A 17,132-nucleotide genomic window follows, 5' to 3' on the forward strand; every position below is an offset into this window, starting at 1 on the left:
TTGCTGTTTGCTGCTGGGGTTGATGTTTTGCTGCTGGTCGTTATCTTTGTGGGTATCTTTTGGGCCATTCCCAGTGTGTTGAGATGTGAAACTCATCTCCACTGAGTGGTGTAACAGCCCTTAACAAAACCTTTAACATTTGTTTCCCCAAGGCCAAGGCAAAGCAAGCCTGAGTAGAGAAATCAAAGGTTAACAATGTTCAAGTCTATGAGCTGGTCTATTTTCCATGGATGCAGTGGCAGGCAGGGCAGTGTGTGAGTGAGAGCCAGAGTGGAATTGTCCCGGTGTGTCCCCAGCAGCTGTGGCAGTGCAGGCCCAGCGAGCACTGAAGCTGCAGCAGTGGCAGCAAGGGCTGGCCCCGGTGGCTGGAGCTGCCCAGGGAGGGTGGCCAGGCCGAGGATTTCAGCAGAGGATGTGTGGGCAGGCCCAGGGCCTTGCCCCGCTGTGGAGCCCTGGCTGCTGCTGCGCTGCCTTCAGTGCAGGCTCAGGGGGGCCTCCCATCCTCCTGCTGCAGGCGGGAAGTGCAAATCTCCGGGGCTGCAGAGACCTGGAGCCCAGGCTGAGGGGTCCCCCCATGTTCAGCTGTGCTGGCGGCTGTTTCTGGCCTCGGGGCCCCTTGGCATGGGCCACGCCACTTGGCCACCAGTGGTGCTGCTTTGCACTCCTTAGGCAGAGCCCATGTCCTGCTTGGATGTTGGCAGCAGCAAAGTGCCAAGGCAGGCTCTGTGCCAGCCCAGCTTCCTGGGGGAGAGATTGCACCAGAGACAGGATTCTGGCCACAGACTGCTTTAAATGTGCATCCCTTATCTGCACCCTGCACTAGGTGGAGAATTCCCAGGGTAAGGAATTCCCGAGATCAAGTGCAAGGGAAATAATTTATTATCTGCCCTGGGTCTGGCTCTTCTTCTTGCCCAAGCCAATGGCAAAAGCCGTACCCATGGCATCCTGGTTTCTATCCCCAGCTTCCAAAGGTGTTTCTTTCTTTCCCCAATCATTCTTTGTACCCAGCCTGAGCTGTGGGGGTGCCAAGGGTTCTGGAGGTCCCACTGTATTCCTAAAGCTTCCATAAGCCCCTGGAGGATCTTTCCTGGAGAATGAGTTCTGCTTGTCTGAGTCTGTTTCTTCCACAATCCCTTTTATATTAATTACTTCTTTTACAGTTACCTTAATAAGTGATCCAGTGGTTGCTGAGCAATCAGAATTGCTTTTGCCCCCCTGTTATGTGAGATGGTGTCACCAGAAGATATTGAAGCCTTCCTGCTCAGGGCATTTCAGTGCCAGGCTCTTACAAGCACACACAGCTGTGCCAGTTGAGCTGACCATGGGGGGTAACCTGTGCTTTGTCTGATTCCCTTTCCTCAATAACAGCGTGTCTTGGAACTCTTTTCCCTTCTGCTGCCCTTGAAGAGCCATCCACAAAGACATTTTCTGCCTCAGGCCAGGGAATGTCTCCTGAACCTCCCCCAGGCTGGGTCTGGAGCTGTGTCACTTGAATGCAGTGCTGGGTTTCTTCCCAGCCCCTCTGTGGGCTGTTCAAACAGGAGGCTGGGTTAAACCCTTCCCCTGTCCTCAGTTCTGAATCCTCCTGTGCCACTGCACAAGTTTCACACTGTAATAACCGAGCACTGCTCATCCATTGCGAGGCTCTTTTGGTTATCAAAGCTTGAACTTGATGGCAGACTGGAACAGTTGGAGATCCTGTTGTCATCAGGTTTTGGGCCTTGGTTCCCATTGAAGCTGTGGCTGCACAATTCTGCAGACAATGAGGCCACTTTGGCCACTGGGTGAAACATTTTGGCCCAAGGATTCCTTTGGCATGGCCCTGTTGAACATTCACCTGCAATTCCAATTTCTTTTCTGAGTCTGGAAGAGCCAGAGCTGAGGCATCAATATTTTTGGTTGTTCATTTTCTCAAGTTTTGCTCACATTCTCCTGTCCATACCACAGCATGAAAGCTGTCTGGGGTTAAAAAGTCCTACAATGTTCTGGCTGGAACATAGAATCCTCAATCCAGGTTGTGTTTTAATTCTCAGAATTGTTGCAGCTCGTTTTGGTCTTTTCCTTATTTTAGTTTACTTCTTTACATCTGAAATTGCCTAGACTATCTCTGGGTCAATCCTTCAGTCAAATTATGTCCCATATATTTAACCTTTCTCTTCACCATTTGTAATTTTTTTTCAAATACTCAAAATACAACTTTTAGCCAGAAAATTCAGCCATGTCAGAGGGGCTTTGTCTACCACTTGTTCTTGTCCTCCTCATTGGAGCCATCCGATTCCCTGACTGGCAGGATAGGAGTGCTGTAGGGAGACATCCCTGGCTCCAAGAGCCCTGCCTTTAGCAGGGACTCCATACCAGGCTGTGAGCCCTTCCTTCCCTCCCCTGGAACAGGGTGTTGCTTTTAGACACCACTTGTCCTGGTTGCTTCCGAGTAACTTGGAGAGGCTCCACATCAAATTTTCCCTCTTTCCCTGGGGCTGCCCACACCTCTGGGTTCCCTTCAGCATAGGCCTTGCCAGACATTTGACACAAAGGTACAGCAGCAATAGCCTCTGTATCACCTTTTACAATATTACAATACCACCATCAAATTCCTTCCTAGTTAATAACAATCAGAGTAGGAAGAAAAAGAAATTAGTTTATTTCAAACCTCTTCTCTTCAGCTCCGAATAGTGGTTGAACAAATGACACCAGCTCAACTTTCCCATTTATTCCCTTAATAATTAAACATACCTTTACAATTTTCCCCCCTTAGGTGTAAGATTCCGAGTGGATGGAAAGGCCCCTGTTTCCATCAGGAGAGGCCTCCTCTGGATGCAGACCCAGCCTGAATGTTCTCCAGGGCTCCAGTGTGGTGGGTCCCCAGTGGGATGGGAGCTCAGAGAGCCCTGCCAATCCATGTCCATGCAGGGGTGGACTTGCTCCTGCTGAGGGTGCTGCTGTCTGTGCTTGCAGTGTCCTTGTGGGCTGCAGCTGGAGCCCTGACTCCTTCCCAGGGGCTTGTAGGAACTCTGCCATGGCCTTTGCCTTCAGCTTGGCCTTTTGCTCATCCCTTCTTGCCTTCAGCTGCTGTGCCTTTGTGCCCAAGTGCTGCAGGGCCTTCTTGTGCCACTCCTGCAGCCCTGGTCACTGCCCGTGGGTGCTCATCCTGTGAGAGCTGCTGAGCTTTCTGCAAAACCTTTCCTTTCTGCAGGGACCCAAAGCAAATCCTGAACAGCAAATCCTGATCCTTCCATGTGCACTCTGCATTTCCCAGCTGTTCCTTTGTGTTCCCCGTTGTGCTCAGGGTCCCTGCCCAGCCCGTGTGGCAGAGCCGGTGCCTGTCCTGCCGCAGTGTCCAAAGGCGGCCCCCCCGGCGGGCAGGGCCGGCAGCTCCCCGGGGCCGGGCAGCGGCCGGGGCGTCCCGCAGCCTCCTGGGGGCCGGGGGCCACTGCCGGCCCTGCCCGGGGCTGGTGGGGTCAGGCAGCGCCCGGCGCTGAGCCCCGGCTGCCCCACAGCCCCGGCCCGGCCCCGCAGCTCCCCACAGGCCCCAGCCCGTGCTCCCGGTGCCGCACCTCTGCGCCCGGTGCTGCCGCTGCCACCCTGGCATCCTGACCTCCTGCTTTTCCTGTCTGGGCAACTGGGAATTCAAAATATTAGCTGGCAAATTGTGAGGTTAAGACTCTGTGGAAAAACATCCCAATCCAGAGTATTTTTCTCTTCCTCCTTTTTTCCCTCATCCTTTTTCTTACCACACAGATTCCTCCTGCTGCTTCTTGCCTGAACCATATTGCTGCACACTCCCCTTCACCTGATTCCTTCCCAGCACACCAACATCATCCATCCCCTGTTGTCTAAATGCCTTCTCCACTTTCCTTGTTGCCTCCCTGGGTGTCCATGTCCTTAATTACCTCTGGGGGAATGTGCAAACTACCTCAACATTCTCCCAAGGGACCCTTCAGAGACATTTTGGGATCATCATCCCTTTGGCCAGACCCCCTCCCTGGCTTTCCCTTTTCTCCCCTCCATGGGTGCCCTGCTATGTTCACTCCCCGAAGATCCCGGGCACTCACTGATGAGATTTTCAGTGCTCTCTCCCTGCTGACTCTTCCCAGACCCCCCTGATGTGTCACTCGTCTGTCTCCTGGTCACTCCCGGGTCCCCAATCAATCCCCGGTGCCGCTGCCAGCCAAGGGAGCCGATCACCCAAAGTGGGTGAGGCACCTTCAGCTGCACTCCCTGCCCGCAGCCCCAGATGGTGGAAGGAATTCGGGATGAGCCCCAGGGTGTGTGGAAAAATTGACATCAGCAGAGAATTCTGTCCACAGAGCAGACAGAAGAGTCCTGTAAATGGAATTTCATTCCTAAAAATGGGAGAGGCCATGGGACATTCCCCATGGGATATCTCCAATTGTTGGAGGACACAGTCTCTTTTTCATCTGAACTTTCTTGGCCACATCTCCCTCTGCTCTCCCCACTGCCTGAAGCACTTGACAGGTACAGACTTCCCAATCCACCTACTACATACCCACCTTGATATGTTCCCTGCTGTTATATAGCAAACGATATTCATGGCTCTGTTAAGTCTTTGTTGTTCTTCTGGAAGTTCATGAATAGGGAAGGACCTTGGCTGAACAGCAGTTTGTGTCATCAATTGATAACATTTTCTGAAACTGATGGTGTCTCCTGTAATTTCCTTTTTTACAGCTCCCTGGCCCTATGTCCGAGCAGATTCAGAGCATCTGTTTGTAAAGACACTTTCCTGTTGTTCCTTTCATGGGTCCCCCGTTTGTGGGACATCCCCCCTGGAGCAGGGTGTCCCCTCTGTGCTGCAGCCCCAGGGCTCGGGCAGAGCTCAGCCAATCAGAGCCCGCGGCGCTGATGACTCACCAGTTGCCAGGCAGACTCGCAGCTCCCCGCGTTCCCCACCTGGACCCACCTGCGCCCCCCCTCGGCCCCATGGCCCCGCGAGGGGAATTTGGGGAGGTGGGAGTGGGGCAGCGCCAAGGCCGGGCCCCCCGCGCTGTCCTGGCGGGAGCGGCTGCAGTGGGGACCGAGTGCGGGCGGGAGCGGCCGAGAGCCCAGCGCTGCCCCAGCCCGACCTGCCCCAGCTCCATCCCTGCCCCTGCCCTGGGATGCTGTGGGTGTGGGGGGAAGAGGGAGCCGGCAGTGGGTGCTGGGCCTGGGGGCAGGAGGAGAAGGGAAGGAGAAGCAGGCTTGAGGAACAAAATGGTCAAACGATGGATGTGGCAGGAGAGAGTGGGATTGTGCAGGAGAAGGAGGAATAGCAGGAGGAAGAGGAGTGTGAGGAAGAGTAGAGACACAGGAGGAGGAGGAGGAGCAGAAAGAGGAAGCAGCAGAAGGTTCCACCCCTCCCTGTGTCTGCAGCCTCCCACAGCCCCAGGAGCGCTGCTCCCCCCACATGCAGCAGGTGACTGTGGAGGGGGATCCACAATTTTCATGGGGTGAATCTTGGTGTTTCTGAGCTTTCTTGGGCTAAATGTTGGTGCTTTGGTTTTATGTGGCAGCTGAATCTTTATGTTTTGGAGGAGATTTTTGCTGACTTGTGATGTTTGGGGAGTTTTTGATTTGTGTTTTGAAGTTTGTGGGATTTTTGGGCAGAATCTTGGTGTTTTGGAGGTTCTTACAAACATAAGATTCCCAATGACTTCCTGAGATGAACTTGGGCAAGGGGGAACCTCCAGTCCAAGGTGCTCTCCTCTTGTTTTTCCCTCAAACCAGGATTTGTCATTGCCAGGGCGTGGCTGGATGGAGGAGGAGGAAAAGCCCCAGAGATGCTGCAGGAGGAGGAGCTGCAAACCCAGCCCAGGGAGCTGCAGGGAGGAAAGAGCCCCCCTGAGCCAGGAAGGCGGGCGGAGATCCAGGCGGAGCTCGGAGCTGGTGAAGAAGCCTCATGGCAGGGAGAAGCCCCACAAGTGCTTGGAATGTGGGAAGGGTTTCAGCCGGAGCTCAGGCCTGATCCAGCACCAGAGGATCCACACTGGGGAGAGGCGCTACGAGTGTGGGAAGTGTGGGAAGGGGTTTCAGAGCAGCTCCAATCTCCTCAGACACGAGCGGAGTCACACAGAGGAGAGGCCCTACCGCTGCCCCGACTGCGGGAAGGGCTTCAAGCACAACTCCCACCTCATCTGGCACCGGCACTTCCACACCGGAGAGAGGCCCTACGAGTGTCCCCAGTGTGGGAAGAGGTTTCACACCAGCTCCGATTTCCTCAGACATGAGCGGAGTCACACAGAGGAGAGGCCCTACCACTGCCCCGACTGCGGGAAGGGCTTCAAGCACAACTCCAGCCTCACTGTGCACCGGCGCATCCACACCGGGGAGAGGCCCTACGAGTGTGGGAAGTGTGGGAAGAACTTCAAAGACATGTCTGGCCTGATGGTGCACCAGGTGCTCCACACTGGGGAACAGCCCTATGAGTGCTTGGAATGTGGGAAAAGCTTTGGGTGGAGCTCTTCCCTGAGAAGACACCAGCGCATCCACACCAGGGAGAGGCCCTACGAGTGTCCCCAGTGTGGGAAGAGGTTTCAGACCAGCTCCCATCTCCTCGTACATGAGCGGATTCACACAGAGGAGAGGCCCTACCGCTGCCCTGACTGCGGGAAGGGCTTTAAGCGAAACTCCCACCTCGCCATGCACCAGCGCATCCACACCAGGCAGAGGCCCTACAAATGTGGGAAGTGTGGGAAGAGCTTCTCCATGTGCTCAACCTTGACCACACACCAACGAAGGCACCACTAAGGGAAGCCCTGTGAGTGCCCCGAGTGAGGGAAGAGAGTGAGAGGAGAACTTGGAGTGAGGGAAGTGAGCGAGGGAAGAGCTTGCTGTGCTGCTGCAGCTCCATCCCCCATGGGAGGATCAGGGCTGGATGATCCCCAGTGACCCCCGTTGGGCAGAGCCCTGCTTATCCGTGGTCCTGGTGATCCCTGTTGGGTGTGGGGAAGGTTTTGGCTTCTTCTCCTTGTGCTGCTGTGATTTGGGTGGGTTCCCATGGATGGGGGATGGGAGTGGTGAGTGGGGGGTTCTGGTGCACTGGGGGGGGGGGCTCATGGCTCGGGGGGTCCCAGTGCTTTGGGGGGGATCGGTGAAGAGGGGAAGCAGGTAATGGGGGGGTCTCACTAAATTGGGGGAGACCCTGATGATAACAGGGGGTCCTGGGAGATAACGGGGGGGGGGGGGGTGGGAGGGAAAAGACCAAGCCCTAAGGGACTCCCCTGGTGCTGATGAACCCCCCGTGTCCCCCCCAGCGCTTGGGGTCTGCCCCAGTCCCAGCACTGTTTCTGGGGGTCCCACAGCTCTGGGGGGTCAAATGGGAGGGGGTGGAACCTCTGTGATGGGTGGGGGGCACAAAGGGGGGTCCGGGTCCAGCGCTTGGGGGGGTCGGAGCACGAGGGGGGCCTGGTCCCTGTCCCGGTGCACGGGGGTTTTGCTGCCGGGGTTGTCCCGGTGCCTGGGGGGTTCCCAGGGTTCAAGGGGGGTTCGGTCCCTATCCCGGTGCTTGGTGAGGGGGGGGCAGTTCCCGGGGGGCTCCCACTGCTCCGTAATTTTGGGGTGTCGTAATCCAGGACATTCCTCTGGCTGCCAGGATGGCTCGAGACCCTGGCAGGCGGCTCAGAGACCTTGGCACGGTGTCAAGAACAACAGTGGCTTTGGTTTTAGCCCCTGGAGAAAATTGCCAACTTTGTATGAGGAATTACAAGGTACAAGGGTTTGAGTAGCGTGGTAGGTGAATTAACACAGGGTGGAAAAGTAAAATTTTAGGGTTTTACAATACGGGGTTTAAGGGAAGAAGATGGAGGGATTTGGGCGTGTCCTGACTTTCTGCTCCTTCTTCTTGCCCTCCATGTCTTGCTGAGATGATGACACTATTCTATTCACTGTCCAACATAAATGATAGATATTGGCACGTTATTGTAAACATAGTACAGGTAGTTTTTAGTGTAAAAGGCAAACAGCGCCCTGAGGGCAGGGAGGCTGCCACAGACCGAGCTGCCAGACAGAGCTCAGCAGAACAGACAAAGCGTGTTAGAGACAAGGGAAAATAAACGGCCCTGAGAAGCAAAGCTCCACATCTCGACTCCTTCTCTGCCCGCGTGGGCTGGGAGAAAAGGACTTTTCACAATCTCAGGGTCATCTCGACCACCAGAAAACCGAGGGGGGGTCTCCACTCGTCCCAGTGCCTGGTGAGGGGGGGTCAGGGCTCGAGGGGGTTCGGGGGCACTGAAGGGGGTGCGGGTGCGGTTTTTGGGGGGTCCTGGCACCCCCCTGGGCAGGGTCAGTGCTCAGCAGCGGGGGCTGCCTGGGGACCCCCCCGGCCCCCAAATCCCAGCCGGGTCTCCTGCAGGGCACTGAGGGGAGGCTCGTTCACCCCCCTGCCCCCACCAGCGTCGCCACACGCCTTCCCAAAGTGTCCCCAAGTGCTCCCAAAGTGCCATCAGGATGTCCCCGAGTCTCTGCAGAGGTGACACCAGCCTGATGACAGCCCAGTGGTGATGTTGCTCTGTGCATAGCAGCCTCGGGATGTCCTCCATGGCTCTTTGGCACTGCTCGGCCACCACGCGGCCACCGTGGCCAGGAGAGGGACAGAAGAAGAGGGTGTTGATGTCCCCAAGTGTCCCCAGCAGGTGACGCATGGCCAGGCGGGCACTGGCCTCCCACAGCTGCTCAGCCTCGGTCACTGTGGCCACCAAGGCCGCACGGAAATCAGGGGACACCTCCATTGTCCCCTCCAGGGCAGCCTCGATGTCCCCGAGCCGGCGCTGCAGCTCCCGGGGGAACGCGGTGGCTTCGTCACACGCGGCCACCAAGTCCCCCAGCAGCCCCAGGTGCAGCTCCAGCCGCTGTCCCCTCCTGGTGGCCGCATCCCTGCAGGCGTCGCGGAGCTTGGTGGCCCCCTTGGCCAGCCGGGCCCAGCTGTCCATGAGCCTATCCAGGACACACTGCCAGGCACTGGCCAGGGCTCTCACATCGGCCCAGGTGGTCCCTGGGGTGTCCCCGAGGTGGGCCAGGGTCCAGCCCAGGGAGGGGACAGGGCGGTGGCCCAGGGAGGGGACAGGGCGGTGGCACAGGTAGGGGACACGGTAGTGGCGCAGGGCGTCCTGGAGGTGAAAGATCAAGGTCCCCACAGCGACGCGCAGGAACTCTGGGGACACGGCCAGCAGCACGTCCCTGTGCGGCCTGGCCACGGTGGCCATCAGTTCTCTCAGGGTGGCCACCAGCTCACCCAGTGTGGCCACCACGGCCACCATCGCCTCCAGCAGCTGGTGGGGGGACAGCTTGGGAGGGGACAAGGGAGGTGTCAGGGACCTGGTGGCACTTGTGGCCTCCTACAGTGGCCCCTGTGCCCTCCCAGGGTTCCATTGTCCCCTCCCTGGAGGGCTCTGCTGTCCCCTCTGTCCCTTTGCCACCCCCTCATCCCCCACTGTCCCTCCCTGTTCCCTCCTGCCACCTTCAGTCCCCTCCACCCCTCTGCCCCCCCCGTGTCCCCACTGTCCCCTCCTGCCACGCCTCTGTCCCTCTGCCACCCGTGTGCCCCCAGTCCCCTTCCGCCCCCACACTGGGATTGTTGCACCTCGTGGGGCTCCATGGCTGCTGGGGACACTCCGGGGAGGGGACACGGCCGGGGACACTTGGGGACACGCGGGAACATGGCTGGGGAGGGAAAACAGGAAGAGGTGACATCATCGCCCCGGCCCCGCCCCACCTTTGGCCGCTTTTGGGGAGTCCTGAGGAGATTTTGGGGAAGTCCTAGGTGAGGGTTTGGGGGTCCCAGGTGAGGTTTGCAGGGTCCTGAGGAGATTTTGGAGGCGTGCAGGTGAGCTTTAGGGTGTCCCAGGTGAGAATTCCCAAAGATTTGGGGGTTCCCAGGTGAAAACAGCTCCGGGGGACCGAGGGGGGAGGGGCTGGGGAGGTTTCGGGGTGTGTCCCATGGGTGGGGGAGGGGCGGTGAGGGAGGGTCTGGGGGAATTTGGGGGGGTGGGTGGGGGCAGGACGAACCCCCAGACACTGACCCCGCCCCCTTGGGCCCCGCCCCGTGTTTTAGCCCCGCCCCTCGCTGCTGGAAACGCCCACCGAGCGCCCCGCCCCCTCAGGCCCCGCCCCTCCCCATTCCCAGCTCCGCGTTCTGGCCCCGCCCCTCCTGAGGCCCCGCCCCAATCCGCCTTGGCCCCGCCCCATAGTAGATAGTTTTATCAATGGAAACCAAGAATCGCCACAAATCGACCCAAAATTTTAAACCCAGGCTAGTGGGGGAGCAGGACCACACCTGTGATGTCACGGGGGAGGGGCCAGGTGGGATTTTTAGGGGGTTCTAGGTGGGCTTTGGGGGGGGTCCAAATGAGTTTGGGGGGTCCCTGGTGTTCCTGGGTGGGTCCAAGTGGGTTTTGGGTGGGCCCAGGTGGTTTTTGGGGGGATCCAGGTGTCCTTGAGGGAGGTTCAGATGTCCCAGGGGTGATCCAGGTGTCCCTGAGGCATTTCCAGGTGGTTTTGGGCGTGTCCCAGGTGTTTTTTGGGGGAATCCAGGTGTGCCTGGGGGTTCCTGCTGTGTTCAGGAGGCATCCAGGTGTGCCTGGGAGGGGTCTCAGGTATCCTGGGGGCAGTTCCAGGTGTTCCTCCATGGCTCCAGGTGTTTTTTGGAGGGATCCTGGTGTCCTGGGTGGATCCAGGTGTGTCTGGGCGGGGTGCAGATGCCCAGGTGTTCTGGGAACTGGTGATCCAGGTGGGCAGGCACCCCAACATCTGGGTGGGCTGGGACTCAGGTATGAGGGATCTAGGTGAGAGGAAAGCAGGTGTGAGGGTTCCAGGTGCCCAGGTGTGGGTGGGACCTGGTTATCCAGGTGTGATGTCACCTGGTTATGACATCACCCACCTACCCAGGTGTGACATCACCTCTCCACTCAGGTGTGGTGTCACCTGGTTATGACCTCACCCCCACCCAGGTGTGACATCACCAGCTCACCTGGCCATGACATCACCTGTCCACACACCCCTCCTGCCCAGCTGTGACATCATCCAGATGTGTGACCTCCAGGCTCATCTGGGCGTGACATCACTGTCGTGCCCACCTGTCCCCTCCCCTGTCACCTCTCCAGCCCACCAGGTGTGATGTCACCAACTCCACCAGGTGTGATGTCACTCCACCAGGTGTGATGTCACTAAATCCACCAGGTGTGATGTCACCTCACCAGCTGTGATGTTCCCCCCCGTCCCCAGGTGTCTCATCCCCCAGATGTGATAATGTCACGCACGTGACATCACCGTGTCCCTGCACAGGTGGCTCTGTGTCCCTGCACCCACCCAGGTGTGACATCACCTGTGCCAAGGTGTGACATCCGTCCCTAGCTGTAACATTACCTGTGCCCAGGTGTCACCCAGGTGTTACTCAGGTGTTACTGAGGTGTGATGTACCTGTGTCCAGGTGTGCCAGGTGTCACTCAGATGTGGCTCAGGTGTTGCTCAGGGGTCACTCAGGTGTCACTCAGGTGTCACTCAGGTGTACCATGTGTCACCCAGGTGTCACTCAGGTGTGCTAGGTGTCACTCAGGTGTCACTCAGGTGTCAGGTGTGCCAGGTGTCGCTCAGGTGTCACCCAGGTGTCACTCAGGTGTGCCATGTGTCACTCAGGTGTCACTCAGGTGTGCCAGGTGTCACTCAGGTGTCACTTAAGTGTGCCAGGTGTCACTCAGGTGTGCCAGGTGTCGCTCAGGGGTCACTCAGGTGTCACTCAGGTGTCACTCAGGTGTGCCATGTGTCATCCAGGTGTCACTCAGGTGTGCCAGCTGTCCCCGCACAGGTGTCCCGGTGCCTGACGAAGCCGTCCCTCCACACGAAGGTGCGCTCGCAGGTGCTGCGGGTGCAGGGCCGCAGCCCGGGGTGGGTTCCATGTCTCGGCAGCGCTGTTTCATCCCGAAGCGCTCGCGGCGCTGCGCGCAGGTGAAGGCCGCGGGCCCAGGTGCGGGTTCAGGCGCCGCTCGCGCTGCGCTGCGAGAACGCCTTCCCGCAGTGGCACAAAACACCTCGGCCGAGCCGCACCAGCTCACCTGGGCGGCAGGTGAGGGCTGCGAGGGGCCGGGACCCGCCCCCGCCGTGCGGGGCGCGCTGCGGGCGGCTCCGGGATTCGCCATCCGGGCGGGTCTGCGCGAAATTCCCGAATATTTGTGTGCGATTCCGGCGGTTCTGTGCAAAATGCCCAGCTCTTTGGTGAAATTCTGCCAGTTCTGGTGGAAATTTTCATTTGTGTATTAGGACTTTCTGTCTGCTGCCATCTGTGGTTTTGCAATCTTTCCCCGGCTGCAGCTTGTGGTCTTTTATAACTTTGAGAATATTTTTATACAAGCACAACTTATTACCTGTACACTTTACGTAAGCACGAATAATTCCATAACATATATTACAGTAGGGCTGCAGAAATCCTCCTGCAGATCCATGGGGATGCAGAGATCCCCTGTTGGAATCTGTGGTATTGATGATTCCAAGATTGTAGGAAGTCTCTGTCAGCCCTGCTGCCAAAGAAGAAGTAATAAATCGTCTGTGCTGGTTTTCAAGGTTGTTTATTCTGTTTATCTCTAACATGTTCTGCTGCCCTGCCACAGCTCTGTCCTGCAAGGCAGCGTGTGGGGCTCTGTCCTCAGTGGGATGTTACAAACATTAAATACCAGAAACTACCTGTGCTATATTTACAATAATGTGCCAATATCTGTCACCTACGTTGAACAGTGTGTCCCCAGCCTAAACCAACAGAAAAATGCCAAAACTACAGTGAAACATGGAGGGCATGAAGAAGAAAAAGGACAAGACACATGCAATTTCTTCCATCTTGTCCCCTTTGGGCCACTTATCGAGAATCCTAAAATTTTACTTTTGCACACGTGCCATACTTTCTTATTACTTATATCAAACAGAGCTTGTAATTCATCCTGTAAGATTGAAAACTCTTTTCCATCGACAGAGATCAGAGACAGTGTCTATGGGGGGTCTGTACAGGGGGGTTCCTGACCCCTGCCAGGGACCCAGGACTTCAGGGCAGCCAAAGCGACGCCCTGGACTGCCACAATCCCCCTGCAGGTCCATGGGGATGCAGAGATCCCCTGCAGGTCCATGGGGATGCAGAGATCCCCTGCAGCCCCTGCAGGAGCCGGGCTGGAGCTCGGCGATGCCTGAGAGGAGGCTGTGAGCCCGCGGGCAGAGGGGCCCCGCTGGAGCAGCCTGTCCTGGCAGGACTGAGCCCGTGGCACAGTGACCCACGCTGCAGCACTCGGAGGGGGCTGTGCCCAGGGGATGGACTCCGCTCCGAGAAGTTCCTGGAGAAGTCTCGGCCGGGAGAGAGCGCAGGGTGCAGCAGGGAACGACTCCTGTCCCTGAGCAGAGGGAGAAGCCCCGGGGGATGAGCTGAGCATGGCCCCATTCCCTGTCTCCTGCCCTGCCGGGGGAGGAGGTGCAGCTGGGAGCAGGGAGGCGTGGGGAAAGCTGCATTTAAGGCTCTGCACTGACTTCTCCTTCTCCTGCTCCGAGTCTTTGGAGTTTTCTGCCAGAAATCTCTCCCCTGCCCCACCCACCCACAGGGCTTGGGGCAGGTTTCCCTTTTCGGGGGAAATCAAAGCGAAGCACTGATGCGCTAACGAGGGGCAGGAGAAGTGAGGCTCCTGGGCTTCCCGCAGAGGCGGAGGCACGGGAGGCGCAGGGCCGGGAAAGCCGTGGCGGGAGGCGCGGAGAAGTTTGTTTGTGTGGGCAGCTCAATCCCGGCTCGGGCCCGGGCCCGTGCCGGGGCTGTTCCTCATCTCCGGCTTTCCCCTCACGCAGCCCGGGGGCGCCGAGAGCGCGGGGCGAGGCGGGGCCGTGCGCAGAGCCCGCCCCGAGCTCGCTGCCATTGGCCGCCGGTGCCGTCAGTCGCGGTTGCGGCGCGCTGATTGGTGGGAGCGGGGCGCGGCGCGGCCCCGGCGGCGGGCTGAGGGCGGCCGTGGCCGCGCAGCGCCGCCATTGGCCGAGCGGCTGTGCGGGCCCGGCAGCGGCGGCAGCGGCCGGAGCGCGGTGAGGCGGCGGCGGCGGAGCTCGGAGGCGGCCCCGGCGCAGGTGGGAGCCGCGCTGGGCTCTGCGGGGGCTCGGGGCCGGCTGCGGGCGGAGGGGGCGGCAGGGGGCTCCGGCGGCTCGCCGGTGCCGTGTCCGGCCCGTGCCGGCCCCGGGCTGAGGGCGCTGCGGGAGCGGCTGCCCGCGGTCTCCTTCCCGCCGGGGCCGGGCAGGAGCCGCTGCCGGAGCAGCGCTGGCTCGGCCCGGCTGCTGTGGGTAGGACAGAGGGGCTGCCCCGCGGCCGGGAGCGGGCGGGGAAATTCCCGTCGCCGGAGGTTCGTGTGCCCGGAGGAGAGCGAGGAGTCCTGTCAAAGTGACTTTATTGCCGAGCAGGGGCAGAGGCCGTGGGGCATTTGCCGTGCGCTCTCTGCCGTGGCTGTAGTCCGCAGCCTCCTTTTTATCCTCATTTTCCCGGCCGCATCTCCCTCTGCCTTTGCCCACCGGCTGAGTTCCTTGGAAGGTTCCGACTTCCCGATGCGCCTGGAGCCTGTCCTCGTTAATGTGCACCCTCCTTTTGTAGAACAGCCGATATTCATGGCTCTGTTAAGTCTTTGTTCTTCTCCTCGAAGTTCGGGTATGTAGCGGGACTTTGAGCAGCTGTCTGGGTCAATTTGTAACACTTATTGGACCTGATGGTATCTCCCGTTATCTACACGTGCCTGGCCCTATCTCCAGGCAGATTCACTCCTTGACTCTGTTTTGTCCTTCCCGGTTCCTCTTTGTTTTTGGGATTATTCTCGGTGTCCTCATTCCCTGTCCTTTTGTAGCCGTTTGTGGATCAGGAGGCCTGGCTGCCACCTGCCTGCCCTGGCTCAGCTGCTGGATGAGCTGCACTGCCAAGGTGTGGAGCATGGTAAAAAGATGAGAGTTGCTGCAGCACAGAAGAGGAGAAGCAGCATTCGTTTAACCCATGGTCTGCCAGTGCACCACAAAACCGCGTCCCATACCCATCCTTTCCACATTTGGGTCAGAACATGAGCTGCTTTCTTATTTCCTTTCTCATCTTTTTCACCAGTTTTCCTTGGTCATCTCTTTGCCAACAGCAGTTTGAGTCATTTAATTTTCCATAAACTCCTCCTTTTTCTGCTAACAGATAATCTGATCCCATCCCCTGGTGAAATGTTGTGTTCCTCATTTCAGTGGCTTGGTCAGCAGGAAGGTCAGGAGCTGGAGTTGTGTGGTTGGTTCTTATTTGGAGGACAGCTTGTAATTTAATGATGCCATTGAAATGATAAATGGGTTCTGTGGCTCCTGATATGAGTTTCATAGGGTTCCCAGGGGCTGGTCTGTGGTGTTGTAGAATTTCTTCTGGTAACCGTTTTGGTTTTTCGATTTTTGGCACTCTCTCGGGAGCCAGGGCTGCATCAATTGACTGATTTTCTCTAATGTAAACATCAAATACTTGTATTCTAACTGATTTTTCTGAACTTGTGGTAGCAAAAACCCCAATGCTCGAATCCACCCTATAAAACACAGACAGTGACAGCAGATGTTGGAGTGGGCAGAGGGATGTTCCCCCCCTTATTGTAGTGAAGTTTTCCCAACATTCTCCATTTGCTGTTTCCCTTTGCAGCTTCAGCCATTTCTGTTGCAGAGTCAGAGATCCTCAGCACGGGCTCTGCCTTCAGCTGTGCAAATTCCATCTGTGGGAGATGGTGGAGTTTGGGATGAGGGGGCAGAGGGAATCAGCCCAATTCCAGCCCCAGGCAAGAAACCCAAATACATTGTCCATGCTTTACCCCAGCACTGTTAATTTGCATTTCTTAAGCTCCTCTCCAGGCTGCTGGAGGGAAAATTCTTTTCCAGGTCAGCCATTGGATGACTCATATGTGGCCACCCCAGAATATGCTGCTTTTATTTTTTCTTTTTAAAGCATATTTTTAAACACACTATTAACTGTTAATGAGTTAAAGGATCACCTTTGTGATAAATGAATGCTCCAATTTATTAATTAACGAAAATTTATTAAATGATCAAAGTATAAATTTAGAGAAAAAAAAAAGAAGAGCCACAATCCAGTCAAAAAGGGTCAGTGCAGAGCCTGGGTACCGGTGCTGGGTGAGACACAGGTCTGATCGCTACAGCAGAGGGTCCCCTCTGTTTCACACCGACTGTCCTGCCCGAGGCAGAGTCCCTTTTCTTCCTTTCAGGTCTGCACATATTCCTGTGGAGTTCTTTCTCTGCAAGGAGCTGAACAAAACCATGGCCGGGGAGTGATAAACATCCACGATGTGTTCCCAGAATCCAGGAATCCAGTAATCCAGTATTGAGATGTATCTCACAGACGGCTCCAGCTATCTCAGTCTTAGATATTTATCAGGTATTCATCATCCTGGTGGATCACCTTGAGGAACACCCATCTCTGGGCTGGCCACATTCATTCATTTGTAAATGAAGATCTCCTTCCTCTTGTCCAGGTGGTTTCAACACTGTGATGCAATCCCCGACACTGACTTGTGTGCTTAAAAATCTTTTTATAAGGGTATTTCTTACCAATACATACATAAAATATATATGGCAATTTTTATCTGCATGAATTATCCCATATACACAAAACAATCCCTCCCCTTCTACATAAACATAGTAATTCCTGATTTCTAAACTTTTTACATAATTATGTGTGACTTTTCCCTATACTACTATCCCATTTCCTAGTTCTTTATAAGAAGGAAATAATCCTCTTAGTTCCCTGAAGGCTTATTATCCCACTCTTGTCTTGGAATTCCCTGGTACAATTTGTAGACATCCCCTTCTCCCTGTATCTGCTCTTTGAATCTGGCCAAAGCATCTGCTGCCCTACCGTGTAGATTTTCCTCCCCCTGTTATAAACGAGCACAATAGGCTGTCAAATCCAATTAAAAGGATTTATTAATAGCGGAAAGCGAAAGCAAACCAGCGCGCGCTGGGCGGCAGTCGTTCCAACTACCGCGCCTAGTTCCCCGTTTCCCCCCCACTTATTGGGTCGTCTCTTCCGGATGTGTGACGCTCTGGTGACGCTCTGGTGTCTCTTCTGCGCAGGCGCATCCTGTTGTTAGGTGGTCATTCTCTGCCTCTTGATGGCGCCAGTGGTC

At 56.7% G+C, this 17,132-nt stretch overlaps 2 protein-coding genes across 4 annotated transcripts in view; one reads left to right on the top strand and one right to left on the bottom strand.

Moving 5' to 3' along the window:
- Positions 1-5,295: 5,295 nt before the first annotated feature.
- LOC144248772 (uncharacterized) overlaps positions 5,296-17,132 on the top strand; it is a 109,621-nt gene continuing 97,784 nt past the window's right edge. Inside the window, exon 1 of one of the 3 annotated variants that reach the window (XM_085565293.1) lies at positions 5,296-6,751. Coding sequence is in view for 2 of the 3 variants with exons in the window: in XM_085565292.1 (XP_085421418.1) it covers positions 5,749-6,741 (993 nt within the window). In the remaining variant the exon portion in view is untranslated. The remainder of the gene's footprint in view (positions 6,752-17,132) is intronic. The other 2 variants (XM_085565292.1, XM_085565291.1) reach the window with 2 other exon arrangements.
- On the bottom strand, positions 7,048-11,489 carry LOC146764289 (uncharacterized). Its single transcript, XM_085565298.1, has one exon. It carries the CDS (start codon positions 9,246-9,248, stop codon positions 8,283-8,285), a length of 966 nt encoding a protein of 321 aa, XP_085421424.1. The 5' UTR covers positions 9,249-11,489; the 3' UTR covers positions 7,048-8,282.

The sequence above is a fragment of the Lonchura striata genome, chromosome 35 (assembly GCF_050655825.1).
Source record: "Lonchura striata isolate lonStrDom1 chromosome 35, ASM5065582v1, whole genome shotgun sequence".
Lineage (NCBI taxonomy): Eukaryota > Metazoa > Chordata > Aves > Passeriformes > Estrildidae > Lonchura > Lonchura striata.